Here is an 18,280-nt window from a genome sequence, read left to right as displayed (position 1 = left end):
TGCGTGAGAAGAGCGGCTGCAGGGCCTCCCCCGCTTATGCTGCTGCTGCCTTCAAGAAACCACCGAGAAAAACCGCAAAGGCACAACTTCAGGCCAAGCGATTCAAAACCACAAAAGACTAAATGAAATACTATATGAAAAAAAAAACTTCAACAAGCACAACGTCCAAGAATGGTAGAACCACCGAATTGTGTAATAATATAAAGCACTCAATAGTTACAGCAGTAAAAGTATCACATTGTCTATTTATAGCCAAAGTACTGAATTTAGAATGATAGTTTATTTACATTTTTACAATATGATTGAACTGTTTACATGAAAAGTAGGGCCACACTGGAAAAGCACCACCCCAATGTCATGAATATTTATAATTGATAAAAGGCAAAAAAAACATATTATTGAATTGAGTGTACTATAGTATATAGTGTACAGTGTATACAGTCGATTGGATGTAATCGCCTCAGCTTTATTGTAATTACAATTCATGATTCCAACATGCAACACATATAAACTGTATAACGTTAAATAAACAAACAAACAAACAAACAAATAAACTAAACTGGAATAAATTACACATGATGCCAATATAAAGGCAAAGTATTAGTGAGAGCGGCATAGTTAACGGTGTGTACTAGCACAAGTAGACCCATATTCATAGGTTGAAACATAGTTACAGAAATGCTTTTATTGTGAAAAACGACAAACCGGATATTTAACTCATCTCCCGGCTTCTACGCAGTGGCCGGTCAAGATGGCGTCTCAGCAGCAGCAGCAGCAGCAGCAGCCTGGCGGGCCGATGTCTCAGCCCGGATTACAGGCTACTGCATTACAACAACAACAGCAGCAATTGAACCAACAGCAAGACTTCGATCCAGTTCATAAATTCAAGATGCTTATTCCACAGTTGAAAGAGAGTCTGCAGGTAAGTGTGCCCAAAAGCATCAGATCACAGCAGCTAAAGTTGGTTTAACGAGTTCACATAACACATGAAGATCTGCCGCAATGTGCCTAAAAAAAACATATCGCTTTATTTTTCACTTTCAGAATCTCATGAAGATTGCATCCCTGAATTTAGCCCATAACACCACGATTGACAACGGCATGTAAGTTGGCTGGTTTGTGCGAAACGTTTAACGTTAAAACAATGATCACTGAAGGAAGATGTGTCTGATTTTTTTTTTTGTTTCCTCTGGTTTAGCAAAAGCAGCGACACATCTGTTCAGCGCTTTGACAAGAGCCTGGAGGAGTTTTATGCCCTCTGCGATCAGCTGGAGCTGTGTTTGGTGAGACGTCAACACAATACACACGCACAACCGACATGTTGCTCCAGCCTGTTAAAGCCACATCGCATTCATTTGAGGATTGAGTCACTATAAGACACTGCCAACTCACCTCACAAAAACATTTTAATTAATATAACTTGGTAGAATACAGCATTGCTTTAAAGGAGTATAGGTAAAATGTAGTGATGTATACACTGCAGCCACAACACACTGTGCCTACTGCATTAAGATAAGATTGGACATAATGGAGAGTTTAATTAACGGTCGTCTGAATCAGGTTTTCCTGTCCCATAGTCTTGATTGAGAGGCTTTTTCAGCCCAGGTGACCGCCTTGTGTGTACCACACACTAGGTGTACTGTATCCACACTTGTATACCACACAAACTCACGTTGTGTCTCCTCTGTGCAGCGGCTGGCGTACGAGTGCCTCTCCCAGAGCATCGACAGCGCCAAACATTCACCCAACCTGGTCCCGACCGCCACCAAGCCGGACACGGTGCAGACAGAGGCCATGTCTTACTCCCAATACCTCGGCATGATCAAGTCTCAGATCTCCTGCGCCAAAGATATCCACAACGCTTTGCTGGAGTGCTCCAAGAAGATCTCAGGGAAGGGGCCGCCTCAGGGAATCATGTAGACCTTGAATGAACTACCCCAACTCTCTCTACATCTGGTGACATTTTTGAGAAGGATGATGGATTTCCATATATGAGCTCTTCCCATATTCAGATCCAAGTTTTGGTCAAGATGCTGTTTCATTTCTCAAGATCCTGTATATTTGGTTATGATTTTTTTTTTTAAAGTAAGTTATGTCTCTTGTATACGCTGTGTAAATACTCCAGATGAAAAGTCATGTTCTAAGACGACCAGAAGGTGGTGGCAGAGTTGTAACTGCCGACTCAATAGTCACAAGTCTTTTGTAGCTTATTTGTATTGAATAATAAAAACCTTTTTACTGCTTATGTTGAGAAAAAAAGTATATTTGTTCAACTATACAGGTCAATTACGACACAGTTCAGTTTTCCATTTAATTTGTTTGTCCGCAGCGGACAAATAAGTTAAACATAATGCTGGAAGAAGTCGAAGGGAAGAAGACGTTAGACTTTAAATTTACAGAGGCAGGAGAATGAAGTATCTTTCCAATAAAGTCGGTCACCTGCATTGAGTAACGGCTGCACTCTTTGTCCTTGGAGGATCTTGTAAAAGAAGTATCTGGTTTCACTCCTATTGAAGCAGCAGTGTTGATATAGTGGGGCAACAAAATAGCAGCCTTGGGGATTTAAAGAATATACTTGTTAAAGTGCAATCCGTTTTAAGGATTCATACATTTATCAGTGCCTTTCCCAGTTTTCTTGAATGACCCATTTCAGTGTGCTCCCTCCTGTCACATGACACATCAGAGAGGCATAAGCTTGACCCGTATTCAGTCTATTGTTGAACACCCTGAGAAGTTTTCTTGAATGACTCACCTTCCATGTTAGATTAACATACTAAGGAGACAGGAAACTGAGGATTCAGGTTACACTTGGACCCTTCTTCAGCCATATATCGTTCCTCGTTGCCTTCCTATCTGTAGGCTGAAGCTAAATGCTTAATGAAGTCTGATACACAGGCACGTGAGAGGGGAGCCTGGTGGGCTTGCAGCTGTGTAACATCTCAGATCAATCTGAGGTACTGACAAGTTCTTAGATCCAAAAATAGTACTGTGGGTCACTACCGAACACACAAAACACACACACACACACACTCTCATAGACCCTCTGCAGGTCGACAGTTACATACAGAGTTGTTAAATTGAAACTAACTTCAACACAGAACTGTTTTGGGGCGATTAAAATACAAAATGAAAACAGAAAAACACTGGAAGTCTTTCTTACGTTTCTTACTGATAGAAAAAAGAAGAAAAAAACCCACCAGATTCATCTTTATATTTTTATTTTCAGACCATGATCTGTGTTGACAACTCACTTTTAAAGCTTGAAAAAATATACAATAACAAAATTAGAATTATTGAGAATAATCCCGACTTTGTCAAGATATCGTGCTACGCAGCACAAAGCATCAGATGAAAAACAAGAGAAACCAAAGTAACATATAAAAAGGGAAAAGTATTATTTTTCTTTTTACAAAGATTACAGCAGATAAAATACATATATTTAGAGCACCAGGTACGAGACAAAATAATTACAAAAAGACAATTTAGACATTGTCTAAGTGCATTAGTGGATTTGAAACAGTCCATAAGTCACTAAATCGTGTGCCCTGTTGCATTATAACAATGGCAATGAGAAAAACAGATGGTATCATCCGAATGCCATACATGACTCAATTCTATGAATCTGATGCCAAATCATATAAATGAATTGCTCCTAGACTGTTAATGTGTTGTGCAATAAGTAATGCCTACCACCACTACACCCATAGAACTACCAGTGACCCTTTGAGTTTCCTGGTCGTAGTGACAGATTAAGGTTTGTAACTTTATTGTGATGTTCTATAAGCATATAAGAGAATTAATACAGAGGATGCTCTACGGCCAACACGCTACAGATTCTTTTATTCTTTCTCTTAATGTTTTCGAACTCAAGTGTGAGCTGTGCTAAGATTCAACATATTAACAGTCAGATGGAAGGAGCAATTTGACCCACGAAAAAGCAGAAAATGTTCACTGTAACGGGGCAGCCATCGACAGCGGGGTTCAATTCCTATTGTTTAGCATGCTTTGGAAAATGGGCAGCGGAAATGTAAAACGTATAGTCTTATATATGTTCCAAGATCTGGGTCAGTGCCTTCTGATTCTGTCCATATGATGACAGGGTGTGTGTGTGTGTGTGTGTGTGTGTGTGTGTGTGCGAGGGGGTACAGAGCACCCGAGTGTACTGCATGATTCTTGAAAGACTTTAATAAGCACACAAACAGCTGTTTCACTGCTTTGTCGAGCCAGAGCCTTTCATGTTGCTTTTACCCTCGGTCTTGCCCTTTGATTGGTCACTGTGGGAAATACAAAATGATCACAGTTGAAATGGTAAATGAACTGCAGTATCATAACATGACAACAATACACTTAACAAAGCGTACTGTGTGTATTTGCCACCAGCGTCTCCCACTTGTTTGTCATTTGATCCTTGCACTGCAGATTCTGGCCTGTCTTCAATACCACATGTGGTCTGAGAGCGTAATACTGACCTGTGCTCCTGCTCAGAACCGGTGAGGGCTGCGCGCTGAACACCACAGGGCAGGGGTTCATCCAGACGAAACATTGGGCCACGTGGTGGAACCTTGGACACCTCCTGCTGCCACTCATCGTCAAAAGACTGTGCTTCAGCTGGGGGGGGGGGGCAGAGGATCAGGATCATGTTAGGGAATGTTCTGTCTGTGGACTGGTGGCCCACTAGAAATACACAGACGGCGGCACCGACAGTGGAATAATGTTGTGTTTAACTGGCCGGTCTGCTGAACAAGTTCACTGACTTTATCAAAGCATGTAAAAGATGTATGATCCACATATTTACTGTTTAACTGACATTGTGGTTTTGTGGTATTGTTAAAAATGGTACTTAACTCAATGACACAATTAGAAGGATCACTATAGCTCCTACATACAGTTTTTGAGCGGTGCAACACATACGGCCGTACCCTCCACATTTAGAGAACAACCACGTGTAGCTACTGAAACAACTCGATAACAAAGCAAAATCCAGGTTTGAGAGCTTTAACATACATTCATCCAAATTCTGAAAGTCCTGGTTGAACTCCTTCTGTCCTGTTTTCTTGTTGTATTTCTTCTCAACAACGTGTCCCCTGTCCTGGATGTGGTGAGCAATGGACATCTTCTCCAGACCACTCTCAGAGTCTTTAACTGCTTGCCGGGTCTCCTTGATCTGGTGATAAAACCCATCGGACACATCAGTTGGTCCATTAAAAAATGAATTAATTCGAGCCATTGACATATTTAGTCCTTACATAAAAGAGTCATTAGTAGTAATGGCTGCATTCCATTTAGGAGTACCTGTTCGAGGGCCCTGGTATTGTGTATGCAGGATAACTTAGGGCCTGTGTCCACAGAGCGCCTTTTTCAGGCATCTCAGCAGTTCAATTGAAAAGCGCTCCGAGCGCTTTAAAACAAATTGACAACAATATGTTTACAGCATACCTCCACTCTAACGAACGCTCCTGTGCTTTTTTATTATCTATCAGGGATATCTATTTGGAGGATGTCTGCTTTATACTTGGAATAGATGAGCATGTCTCCACTCATTCAGACAGCCGTAACGTTAGAGCAAGGCGACACAAGGCGTACCGCAACAAAAGCACAACACTCACCAGCAACATTCAGTGTGTGTCCGGCGGATCTGCTTCCACAAATGGGCGTTTCGATCGTTGTTATGATAATGTTTGTCCAAAAATATAAAGTTTAGGTGAGACAGACACGGCCAAAACAAACGTCTCCTCCATTTACTACACTGACATCAGCAGCGCTTTTCTGAAAAGTTCAGAGATTTTCCACTTGAAGCGCTCTCTCCTCATTGGGAACAATTGAAAAAAAAGAAAAGACGCTGGCGCTGTGTGGACACATGTGGACATGATTTCTGGCTCACCTTAATGGAACAGAGCCATCATATGCCCGCTGTGAGAAAAGTTTGCTTGCAATAATGTTCTTGTCACCGTGATCACTTATCTACAGACTCATATACTTCTGTGAGCTCAACGTACTGAACTGTATTCTAATGTACTGTGATTTATGATGTAGTAACACATGTGATGGAGTGCTTACCCCTCCAGGGGCCCGGTGTGTTGATGAGCTCGCCTGGAAGACCTTGGGAGGCTCATTTCCAACCTTTGAATATGTCATGACCGATGAGGAGCTGAATGAGTAAGCGTTTGAATCTGTGGACGTGTTCTCCTGAAACACACAAACACTTACCGTTAAGCAGCTACAGTTTATGTACCACAATAAGGAGGAGAACACAAAAGTCATTTAACTCACAACGTTTCTGTGCATCTCCTGCATCCTGTTTTTCATGCTGGACATCATGTTGTCGAACATGCCGAAAGGGTTCCTCGTCATTTCCTGCACCAACATAAAGGGAAAAGAACAGCCAAAGGTCAGAGGAGTCGAATGGTCGGGCGCGCATGCCACAAGGTCGCTAGGCATTATCAGCTCATAAACGATCCCATCGTGTATACAAACATACGAGCACAGAGTGCGGTGAGCTAAATGTGGCTAACATGTGTTCCATCTGGGACACTGCAACCGGAACGTTCACATTTTATCACCTCACCATTTGTGACATGGATTAATAACAGTCATTGCGAAACTACTAGTCAAGTCCAGCATGCAAGTATGCATGCTTGTCTTTATTTAGTTTTTTTTCTTTCTGTATGGATAATTTAAAGGTCGCCAACATGCTCCAATTCTGTGCTGCTTTTACCAAAAACATACCATGTTTTCAATAATAACACTTCATTCAATTTTACTGCATTAAATGCATCAACTTGACTGCAAGTTAAAGCTTGGTTGGTAAAATTCTTGCTTGTAATATTTGTTAACAGCCATGTAAAGTGAATTATTTAAATAAAAAACACACAATTTAAACTCTTTCCTTGTTATATAAATGCAAAGTACCCCATATAACTGGTTGGTAACTAAAACTTTTCTTAGTTCTTAAGACCCTGTGCACGTTCACATTTTCCTAATAAATACATGAATCGAGTTTCTGAGTTTCACAGCTGAGGTACCACCTTTGCCTCAAGTCTCAAGACTTTGACTCGAGTCAGTGAAGCATGTCGCAGTAAGATGCCATCACTCACCATGCGTACAAAATGTGTTCGCATTAGATATTCTGTAAGGGTGCAGCCACAAAAAAAAGACAAACTGACAGATGTTGCAATTCAGGACAGCACATATACGATTTTACAAACCTCAGAAAGCAACTCACTGGTCCTTCCTTATACTGGTCATAGTGATTCCACAATAAGTATTTCTTAAGTGTGTCAGGAGTGTGCGTGCTTTTTGGAGAGTTAGTTCATTTGTAATGCACATTTAAAATATTCCCCAAATTCTTCAAATGATTTGTTATTATTATTGTAAATGTATATCAATATAACGTAATATAACTTTGTTTCACAGTTAAACTTGATGCCTCATTATACTGTAAATGGAACAGACATTCTGCTTGTAATGCTGTGTTTGCCCATTGAGTAAAAAATCCTGATATTGGGTAAAGATTGGCCAATAAGTAACTTTACTTACCACTTTACACAGTGTCCGTGGGGAGATGAAATGTAGTATTTACTACATTATTTAGCATTTTGCAGATAGTATTTTATCCTTCCTGGATAGGGCTTTTCCATTCAGTATGGGTACTAAACCAGTGCACTGTTACAGCCTGTACACGCTGAGGGTGAAGTGTTGGTGCCCTCAAAGAGGACAGGTAAGAAGCAAGCAACAGGTTCAGGTTTAACAAAACTGTACGTGAGTCAAAATGATGATGAAAAATAACGCCGTCTTGTGTACATGGATTGCTGTGATGGTTTAGATTAGATACAATGTAGAGGAATACATTGTGACCCTTTTACTGACCACTTCTAGTCAAGTTATAAAGTCAGAGGATGCACTTTGAAACTATTTAAAAGAGAAACTCATACGATAATGCTGTGGAACAGCAGAAGAACCTACTGACCGTGCTGTCAAAGGGCAGCAATGACCGGCTCATATCCTGAGAATTCAAACAATATCAGTGTAGCAACACAGCACATATTGTATTTGAATAGCATGTTACACAAACGTACACACACACATGCATGAATCTAGATTTTAGCAATTTGTTGAGGTTGTTGCCGGTAAGCTGTTAGCTTGTCTTACATCAGTCACTAAGCCCATGACACAGCTACACGGAGCTCTCCCCACGGCCTTAGGCACAACCCCTCAAGGCCATGAACCTTCTGGGAGTGAGGAGGGAGCGGCCCGCAGCCTTCAGTCAGACCCCGAGTTCTCTGGTCCAGAACCGCAGGTGTTTATGACCCTGCGGCCTTGGATAAGCATCTCAACAGCCGTCGCTATGCGGGTGTGTGTATTTTCTCGGGGTGTGATGCACAGGGGTATTGTGCGTAATCAGTGGGGTGTTGAATGACTTGTGTTCCATGTGTAATTGGGTCGCATTGCCAGAGATTAGCATGGGTTTAACACTGAAACTGAGCTTCATTCTAGGAAGGCTGGGTGGACCAGTCAGAACAGGGATCTAACAGGGGTCAGAGAGTCCAAGGCTGCTTCTCTCAGCTCTTTTCAAATGTCAAGCTGATGTAAAACGCTCCTGACCAGTATCTATGGTCGCAGCCAATTTTATCCCAGAGTGGCATCTATGAACTAATAAATGCCAGTTACATATCTACCAGCATTATATTTAGCCCGGGGCTTGAGCATAGGCGAGATTGAGGGTGCACGACAAGGAATGTAGACCCAGTGGTCTTTAACACATTATTTTGAGCTGTCTGGACTACTGCAGATTGACATTCTCTATCTCTCTCTCTCTCTCTCTCTCTCTCTCTCTCTCAATAGGATATTGAACTGCCACTGTGCCCTCTGAGGCAGGCCGCTCCTGGGGGAGCTATGAGTTACACCGTAGGGGACATGTGCTGTGATTCATACTTAAAAGTAAAAGTGAGAGTTGTGCTGCAAATGCATTGCTCCCATGAAGTGCTGCATCATCACCAGGAAAGTTAAAGGCATTATGTTAAATTTATGCTCAAAGTACCAGAAGAGCAAAGAGAAGGAGGCACTGAATCCCATTGTGGGGACACTCGGTGGAAAGAGGGTGCAGGAACTGCTTCATTTCACATTGCCACACATTTGAATTTTTGTGCCGGAGCAGCAGCAAAATCTTGCATGAGGGCATAATCATACTCCACCTGCAGTCATAAAGCATAGAATCAAAGAAACTACATCTCGCTTATAATTCAGCAGTGCTTTTATAAACAAGTGCCCTGATGAACGAGAGCCTTGAAGGGTGATAGGAACCAGCTAGTGGGTTGGAAGGTAAGATGGGGCTTATTTTCTCATTGGGAATCTAAGGGTCAACAAGTTCATACAAGAAGTACAAGACTTCCAACATTATGCGACCAATGCGAGTGTGCATTTCTGTGTATTTTCATGCCAATAGCGTCTGTGTTCTTTTGCATGCTGTGACTGTGTGTAACCGAGCTTGTGTTTTAATACTGTGCGTGTGTGTGTGTGTGTGTGTGTGCGTGTTTATGTATGTGTTTTGGGCACATTTGCGCCTGCGATATTGGAGAGCAGTATGAGCGTGAGCTGTCTGTCATTCAGCCGCTATTGCACCAGCACTGCCAAGGCACGTTCTGCCAAACAGATGGACCAAAAGAGCAACAGCGAGAAAACAAGAGTGTCCATGACATCCGTACACATGCCTTTCCAAAGCCAACGAACACAGCACCAGAGCGTCAGCCCTCTGACCACTGCTGGGCACCACTCGACTGCTCCTCGTCTTCAGATAAACGACCGTGTGTGTGGGAGTTCGAGTGCAGAGTTGTGTGAGAAAAACTGTGAATTCTTATGGTAATTTAGTTAACCGTAATTTCATGTATCTTACCGGAGAGTATGGTATTCTGTTTATTGTTTGTGACAAACAAAGCAGCTAGGGATCGGGATCCGCTATAGACATAAACCACAAAGATCTCACATCTGCATCTCCTGTCCAAATGTCTGTGTATGAACCAAGAGAAAAAGATCACGTGTTTCACATGATCCTTCTCCATGTCATAGAGAGACCTCACTAATTATTATTCTATCGCCACAACGCAGCAGAACCCTAACTCCTCATGTCTTAAAGTTCTCTTTAGAAAACAAAATAAAATGATATCAAGTCCAATAACATTTGAGACATACACACAAAACGATATATATATTACTCCAAATATTATATTAAGTCATTTGTTTGGACTGACATTTTGCAGTGTAGCTCCATTTCACCCACTGTCACGGAGGTCATTAGTCAAGAACTCATTGCTCCTCCTCAGCTGGCATTAGCTAGTTAATGGCATGATGCTAATACAGAGAAAGCAGGCTACTGGCTATTGAGGCCAGGCTTCTGATGAAAGTCATTATCAAGGATAAATATACAGGCTCTCATGAGATTGTGGGATTAAAGCAGGTGACGGGGACTAAGTTTGACTTAGCAGGGCCTCTGTAGTACAGGGGCTGATTTGGGAAAGGTGAACGGGTGCAAAACATGGCAGACCAAAACTATCTCCCTGCCTTCCTGTCTTCTCATTACTATGCTGCACGAATAACATCGACATGTTCTCGAGCAATCGAACACATACTGAACGGCCACAGCGTTTAAAGCCGTATACGTATCTAATAAAACAGAAGTAGTTGTATTTGGAGATGAATTATATGTCAAGTTAACGAGACAACTGGGCCAACTAGAATGATATGAATATAAACTGTTATTTTCAGCAGCATCTCAGCAGAGCAAAAGCAGAATTCTCTGGGGTCCTATTGGTTTGAGAGTTAAAGAAGTCTCTGTGTGTATTCACAAGTAAATAGTGTGTCAGTGGAACAATGCACTATAAATAGGGCTCCTCAGAGCTAGATATAACTGTCCAGAGAGGCCAAGGGGGTTGCCCTTCTACTAAACCAATGACTCACATGGCCCCATACCTTCGTGAGTGGGGCTCCAGTTACACTGTGAGTGGCCAGCTTCCACTATAACCTTAGTAAACTTAGCACTTCCTCCAAACACTAGCCTTCTGTGGTTATACGCCTGTGAGCAGCGGAGAGGGTCATAAGGCCTAATTGTATAAGCGAAATGCTGAAGCAGGGCCTTCATCCTTCGTCCCACTTAGACCCAAATTATACGTATGTAGGTTTGTCAGCGGATAATGGAATACACTGGGTCGAGCTTTATTTCTTATCACTTAGGTCCACAATTAGACAAACCACTCATGACTGTAAGAGGAGTGCTTTTAGAAATGTATGTTCTCACCCTGTGTTCGCCCCTCAGTGCCAGGGACGAGCTTGGATGTTCCGACACGTCCCGACCACAGTTTCTCCCGTCCATTATGCTGGGCACTGTGGGTCCACCGTATGGCTCAGAGAAGCTACGCATCATCTGCCGCATATGTTCCCTGTGAGCCCGCATTGGATCCCTAAGGCAGAGGAAGAGGAAGTAAAGAAAGTCAATCTCAACACCCACTTAGGAATTCTAAGCAAATCTCCATGATGATAATTTAAGGGGCTGCAAAAAACATGATAAAGGTTCCTGAGGAGGAAAATTAAAATGCCTCTGCACCAGACACAGGACTCGATGTAAATCCTTTACCACCTTGGAGTTTATTCGAGATTTGTTCTTGAATAAACACAATAAATTGAAATGAGAGGCACCCCTAAGGAACTTAGAAGTCAGGTCAAGTGTGGCCACACTAACTCAGCAGGTGTTCACTCGTGCAATAAGTCCAAGTGACTGTAGCACACAGTCTGAGTTTATTAAAATAAGATCAAGTATTATCCATGACTTTCTCTAAATTGCACTGGAAATTCTGTCACTGAAAACTTTTATTCCTTAAACGATACAAACATGAAACTACGTTTAGTAGCCTATATGGATGGGAACTACGTGGTAAGATATCTTGCAATTTTATTTACCTTTTAAGCTTATTTAAAAAAAAATACAAGGTACATAAGAAACAGTGTTAGTCCAGCAGTTGTTGCTTTGTAACCGTTTCCTTAAAGTGCAACAGAAATGGCTAATGTTGAAATTCTGTTTAAAAAGTTATGGATGTTGTTATTTCGTGAACTAATTCTGTTAACAAGCTGTTCATCTGTGCAGGCAGACATATTTTAATATTTTAAAAGTTACACATCTAGTGAGCAAACATGAACCACTGAGGTTAGATAACATTTCAACAATAACAGTTAGGCTATTATAGATTAAATTCAATAATTGAACTATAATGTTACTCACGAGAAGAACGGATCCTCCTCAAACTCGCTGCGATTACTGTTGAACATTTCCACGGATTTTGCGGCTGTAAACAAAATATGAGATTTAAGATTTTCATATAAAAGTAATCCGTTCGTGCCACAGGTGTCCCAGCAGCACACACGCGCGCACACACACACACCGCTCAGCCTCGGTAATGTCACCATGGAGGAGGTGGCAATATGATTTGGAACCAAACTCACTGTGACACCAGCCACGTGACGCCAACCCGGCCGTCGGATTGGCTGGTTATTCGGAGCTTTGAACAGGTTCAACCCGCGCGCTGCGTGTTTATGTTGTGTGTGGCTGCAAACGTCTCTCATTATCAGCTGTGCGGTTATCTAGTTTACCCTCACAGGGGCTGCGTAACCTCTATGCTGCTAGTTATGCCAATTTAAAACGACAGACATATCAATTGCTTTTATTGTGAAGGAGAACTCCCACGCGGCAGCTCTGTATTTGGTTTCTAAAGTGATTCTTGGTTTGGTTATTGTAGTCCGTGTGAAGGCAATTTTTTGGGACAGCCACTGTGAGGAGGACATCCACACATGTTACTCACAGCAGAGCTTAAGTTGTGTGCTTGCCATAGCGAATCATTTTGTACATTCGGATTTATTTTTTTCATTACAACACTGACTATTTGGAGGGTGCTGGAGTGACACGCTGTGTCCCAGACTCAGTATAGATTTACCATCTGGCTGTTCCACAAATAGACTCCACACTGCCGTGAATCCCCCTCAAACAGGGACACAACATTGAGTAAACAAACCTTTGACTAGTATATATATATTTAAGAGGAGGAAAAGTTCAGGGCAGGTGAGAAGACATTTAGTCCAGTCTTGTGTCAATCCTGATGCAGACCAAATAGATAAGGTGACCTAAGAGTGAGTCACGCTACTTTAAAGTTCCTGGAGGACAGGGTGACTCATGTATCTATATCTATCTGTAGATGCTGCTATTTTACTTTAAAGAGTGTCGGAGGTTTTTGGTGAAGAGACAGATGCTGTTTCTAGTCCCACTTGAAGGTTTATCGCTGTCATTCACACACTAAAGCACAAGACAGTTTTCACTCAGAAAAATCACATCTACCTTTATTGAACTAGTTGATTACAAAAGACAAAATGTACCAAATTCTACATCTAAACGGTAAAACACATCACCATGTCTGACTGTAAGATCTTTAATCATTAAAAATAAATGAAGTCAGATTAAGAACAGCAGATCGTCTAATTGAATTACATTAATAAAATAATAAGCACATCAGGACCTGTTCATTTGCTCAAGTCACTCTCACAAGTTTTTACAAATTGAGGAGAAATTAGTGAAAGGGTAAAGTAATAAACTAAAACAAGACAGATTGTAAATAAAATAAAAGCAGCTCAAACTGCTCCGGGAACATGTCGGATCTTCTGGTGCCCATCAGGTCACAAGGTCACAGGACTTCCCATGAGCCTCTCCTGCCGCAGCAATATCAACCTGTTGTGCCACAGCTCCTCTGCCCTCTCCTTGTCCATGAACAGCTGCAAGACAGTGTAGGGAGGAGACGTTAGAGAGCGGACAGACAAACATACATATAGGGCTGTAGTTCAGACTGCTGTTCAACATCTGGCCCTGCATTCAAGAACCAGTGTCGCTTTATTTTGTTTAGAAAAAGCAATTAGATGAACGTAAAAACAGCCATGAATGGATAAATCTAATCAGAACAAACCAGGAATACCATAAACATGACATTTTAAATCATAGGGCACGGCATTTGTAAAAAAGTAGTCTACAGAAATAGAACATTAAAATTGTATTTCTGGTATGTGAAGGTATTGTGCTTTGCATTTTTCACTTGCAAAGTGACTCAAACGACAATCAGTTCAAATGTTCAAAAGATCAAATACTGTGTTATAAACAGTATTATTATATTCATTTTAAAAACGGTTTTAACTAGCTTGCAGCCAGTTCATAACATGTTAGTGATCTTTGTAGCCCTCTGAAAGCAAACGTGTGTGTTTTTTATTACACTGCCTGTCTAAATAAAGGTACACAGAAACATAATACACACATTATGCACCCATGCCTAGACCTCATGTACTTTCACGTACCATGAGCACTTTTCTTTTCCCTAAGTTTGCCTCCCTATCTCAGGACAAACACTTCTGTATGTTGTGCAGATTGAAAAGCACTTTGAAGGAAACTTGTGAAAGCGCGCTCTATTGAAAAAAAGTGACTTGACCAACACAGGTGGAATTTGTTGACCACCACGAGACATTTGTAGTTGAACTGCTTCTTTTCAATGTATTAAAAGCAGTGTAAGCTCTACTCCACAGTCTTCTCTGGCACTTGAGTCATTAAGAAACACCCTGTGACTGATTGTTTGTCTGAACTAGTTTTAACGAACAAAACATCTCACATCAGGACTGGGACAGAAATGAATGAGCTATGTGTCCTGGTGAGTCCGGCACAGAGTTGTCAGTACGGCCCATTGACACCCATGTCATCACTGAGACTCAGAAGTCCACATTGAGGTCCAATGTGGACTTCTGAGTCTCAGTGACGACTCTCTAATGGATCTCATATGTCATATTAGTCTTTCCCTGTCTGCTCCCTTGAAAATGCACACGAGAAAAAAAAACGGTATTTTTAAATCATCTGTGGGCCGAGCAGCGTGTTGACAGAAAAAAGCCTCCACATGTGACATTCATCGCAGTACATCAGCAGCAGTCATGATATTGATTGTAAGAGGGCTATAAAACTGCTACTGCAAGTGTCTGATGAATGAAGGCATCTGTTTACTAGGAAGTAACATAATGACTATGAGACCCGAGAAGCAAGGCGCATCTCTGTATTCACTACGCGTGTTTGTGTGAGTGTGCGAGGTAATGTTGACATGATGCTTTCTATGTCTACATACAGCACATCTATGCGATGATATGTGTCTCTTATTATGCAGATTGCAGAGCAGCGACGTGCCACCTCGATCCTTCATATTGCTAACCTACGCCGCTTACAGCTGCACTGCATGTTATCTGTGTGTTAGATTCAACACCAGTGAGTTCTTGTCTGTCGGCAGCGCGCTGGTGTCATGGTGCTAATGAGGCTGTGTGTGTGTGGGATGACAGTATCTGGGCTGGGCTAATGGGACTCATCTGTTCTAATTGGAAGCGGAGCTGGAGCTGAAGCTGAGGCCGGGGCCCGCCTGGGGCATATTGCTACCATACATCAGCCTGTCTGAGGGGGTGCATGTGTTGGTGCATTTGAGCTGGTGGGTGGGTGTGGGGGGGGGGGGCAGTGTGTGTGAATGCGTGTGCTTATTTGAGGGGGTTATCTGCATACGTCAGGGCATAACTTAGTTTCCCCCAGTGGAGATAGATGACTGGGAAGCCCCAGGGAGCGTTATTGGAGTTTAAAGTTTTCCTTCTCGTTTTTCATCATTCGTCTTCAGGCAGGGGAGGAGGTGATGTTAGGAGGCTATAATCTACTATACGAGGCGCAGTGTCAGAATTTGCAGGAATGGTGTAAATAGCGGCGGCGGTGTTAGTAGCTGCAGAGGTTTTTTTCTTTCTTTTTTTAAAAGGACAAAGTTTACAAAGTTTTTCTCATAAAAACAAGGTGGTACTAAAATATACAATGTCATGAAGCAGGATCAACTTGAGCTGTGTCAGCAGTTTGAAAGTTGTTCATTGGTTTCGAAGTCTGTAGTAAATTCTACAGGGAGAGGGTTTTGCCAGGTGAGAGCTTACACTGGGGTGGGCGAGCGTGTCACTGTCATTGTAGACTATGGACAAGGGAATAGCGACGTCCTGAGCATCTGCGCCCTCTGGCTCCTGCTTCACCTCAGCTGGTTCAGTCTGTGCGCACAGAGATACACAAAACACACAAAGTCGTGTTACACTCAAATGAAATGGAGCACATTTAAATAATCCACGAGAGAACTAAAACACATACTTATGAAGAAGCAGGGTTAAATAGAAGCATATAAAGTGGAGATGCTACTCATTTTGAAAAAGAAGGAAAAATACCATGATATACATACAATGGAGAAAAAGAAGATGGAGGCACTACTCATGGCTGAAAAATATATTTCCGTACACTAAAAATGAAAAATATACCGTCAATATTGGTATTTATTACATACAGAGAAAATAAATGCAACATGACATTTGTCCAGCAGATGGCAGTGAAAGTCGGGCTCATGAAATACTCTTCTAGAAAGCAGCGTATTGATGGGAATCAGCTTCTATTCTGAATTTAATTGTATTGTCTCAATCGCCACATACTTCTATCTGTGTAAGTGTTTTTCTACCTTTATCTACTCCACCTTATATTTTCTGTAAGTGAGTCTCTTAATTGTGCTAAACCGCCAACTGCAGCCGGAGTGCTTGTGCAAACACTTAAAGGAATCAGCTTGCTTGGTCAGTGGTGTGACACTTTTTGTTACAGTTGAAGGAAATGTATCTTCTCCTTTGACTTAAAGTAAAGACACGGGCTCTCCGTCCCCCTCATGTTTCCATCTGCAGAGTCCGAGCTGACAGAAGAAAATGTGATATTTAGAAGGGATTCTTCCTCCATTCCTCGAGGTATTACTTAAAAATATAATAAGCCTCACATTTGGAAAGAGGGCCTGTTCTCCTTGTTGTACTTGATAAAGAAGAAATATCAAAATCAACACTTTGCCAAGTCCATTCATGTTTCAAACACTCGTAAAACCAGCCCCAGAGCAAATGTTTACCCAGTTGGAAAGATCTATTTAAAATTCATTTGGCAGGATACAAAAAGTAAGCCAGATAGGAAACACACTGGCTAATAAGAAAGTTGGTGTGCCAAATACACAGTTCTTGGTAATAATATGCTGAATGTACAGTACATTTCATAATTAATGCAGCTTGCATGAAAAAGAAAAAAAAAATGAAACGATACGCTGTAGCAGATATCAAAGAACTGGGTTCTCCTCGTCAACAGTGGCTTAAAAAGCATTAATGGTCACAACTCTTGCCTAAATGGTTATCATTACTACAACCAAATAGACATACATCTAAAATAAATACTTCGTAGGCATTCTCACACAATAATATGTTCAAATATATGTCAAATAACCCAAATATATCTACTACAGGGTTGTCAAACAATGTTTAAATGTGCGGTGTATTCAGCCATTATTCTCTTCTTTGCAGCCAGAGATGTGATGTAAAAACACTATGAAATCTCCCCAACTAAGGATCAATCGTCTGGATGTCTTAAGTATTATTTGACTACTGATGAGGACCCAGGAGATTAATCTAAAAAACATTGAAGAGCTGTTATAAAAATTGAATTTGTATTTCATTAAAGCACTTCTGTTCTCAAAAAAGCAACTGATTCAAATACAGCCTCCCTTTATTGTACTTGATGTTATATTTCCTTTAGAATACGAAGAAAATACATTCCTCTCCGTGATATTTTGTGGCGGTGATGTTACTGTATGAATCTAACTTTATACGCATGTGAGAGCGGATCTGACATGTGGGTGTGTGAACAATGAAAGCTACGACCCAGCCGGACAGTTGAACCTGGTTAAGCTTCAGTAAAGGGAAGGCAGAGTATACTGTGCAGTCCAAGCTGCCGCCACACCGGTCTCGACCTTTTGTCAGACTCACCAGGATGTGTCCCAAAAGCCCGTGCAGGTTGGCCGTCGCATGTTGTCGCCTATCTTTTCAAAACAGCCCTGAGCTCCCCCAACAAATCTAATTCCTGCTCCTTCAGAGACAGGGACATTTCAATAATGACTTCTGTGTTTTGTCTGCATCTGCACAACCAGAGAGGGGGAGAAAGAGAGAGAGAGAGAGAGAGAGACACAGACAGAGGGAGACGGAGGACGGCTGTTGCCTGCTGTGGCTTTTGTGTGGGCGCTGCCGCTTTGGAGGCGGCGAACAGTGGAGCGTCTGATGAAACCGTCTCAGGTCGGGAACAAACGGCGCTGAATGAATGTTTGATTTGGTCTGGGCTGTCTCTGGACAGACGGCACAGCGTTGC

General features: G+C 41.8%; 3 protein-coding genes across 3 annotated transcripts in view; 1 reads left to right on the top strand and 2 right to left on the bottom strand.

Annotated features, from left to right (window-relative positions):
* The first annotated feature begins 750 nt into the window (after positions 1-750).
* On the top strand, positions 751-2,243 carry med29 (mediator complex subunit 29). The gene is made up of 4 exons (XM_079165811.1): positions 751-922; positions 1,045-1,103; positions 1,199-1,283; positions 1,693-2,243. Exons 1-4 carry the CDS (start codon positions 752-754, stop codon positions 1,918-1,920), a joined length of 543 nt encoding a protein of 180 aa, XP_079021937.1. The 5' UTR covers position 751; the 3' UTR covers positions 1,921-2,243.
* Positions 2,244-3,210: 967 nt separating this feature from the next.
* mlf1 (myeloid leukemia factor 1) lies at positions 3,211-12,425 on the bottom strand. Its single transcript, XM_079165826.1, has 7 exons — positions 12,266-12,425; positions 11,288-11,450; positions 6,271-6,354; positions 6,058-6,186; positions 5,005-5,164; positions 4,470-4,608; positions 3,211-4,274 (listed from the first exon to the last, which is right to left on the bottom strand). Exons 1-7 carry the CDS (start codon positions 12,310-12,312, stop codon positions 4,208-4,210), a joined length of 789 nt encoding a protein of 262 aa, XP_079021952.1. The 5' UTR covers positions 12,313-12,425; the 3' UTR covers positions 3,211-4,207.
* A 927-nt stretch (positions 12,426-13,352) lies between these two features.
* The window catches only part of rsrc1 (arginine/serine-rich coiled-coil 1), a 107,326-nt gene continuing 102,398 nt past the window's right edge, over positions 13,353-18,280 (bottom strand). Inside the window, exons 9-10 of the mRNA XM_079165643.1 lie at positions 16,012-16,119; positions 13,353-13,803 (exon numbers count right to left, since the gene is read on the bottom strand). Coding sequence (XP_079021769.1) covers positions 13,708-13,803; positions 16,012-16,119 — 204 coding nt within the window. The 3' untranslated portion in view covers positions 13,353-13,707. The remainder of the gene's footprint in view (positions 13,804-16,011; positions 16,120-18,280) is intronic.

This window comes from Pholis gunnellus (genome assembly GCF_910591455.1).
Source record: "Pholis gunnellus genome assembly, chromosome: 9".
Taxonomy (NCBI): Eukaryota; Metazoa; Chordata; class Actinopteri; order Perciformes; family Pholidae; genus Pholis; species Pholis gunnellus.
Note: the sequence above shows the minus strand (reverse complement) of the source record. Positions and strands in the feature narration are given on the sequence as shown.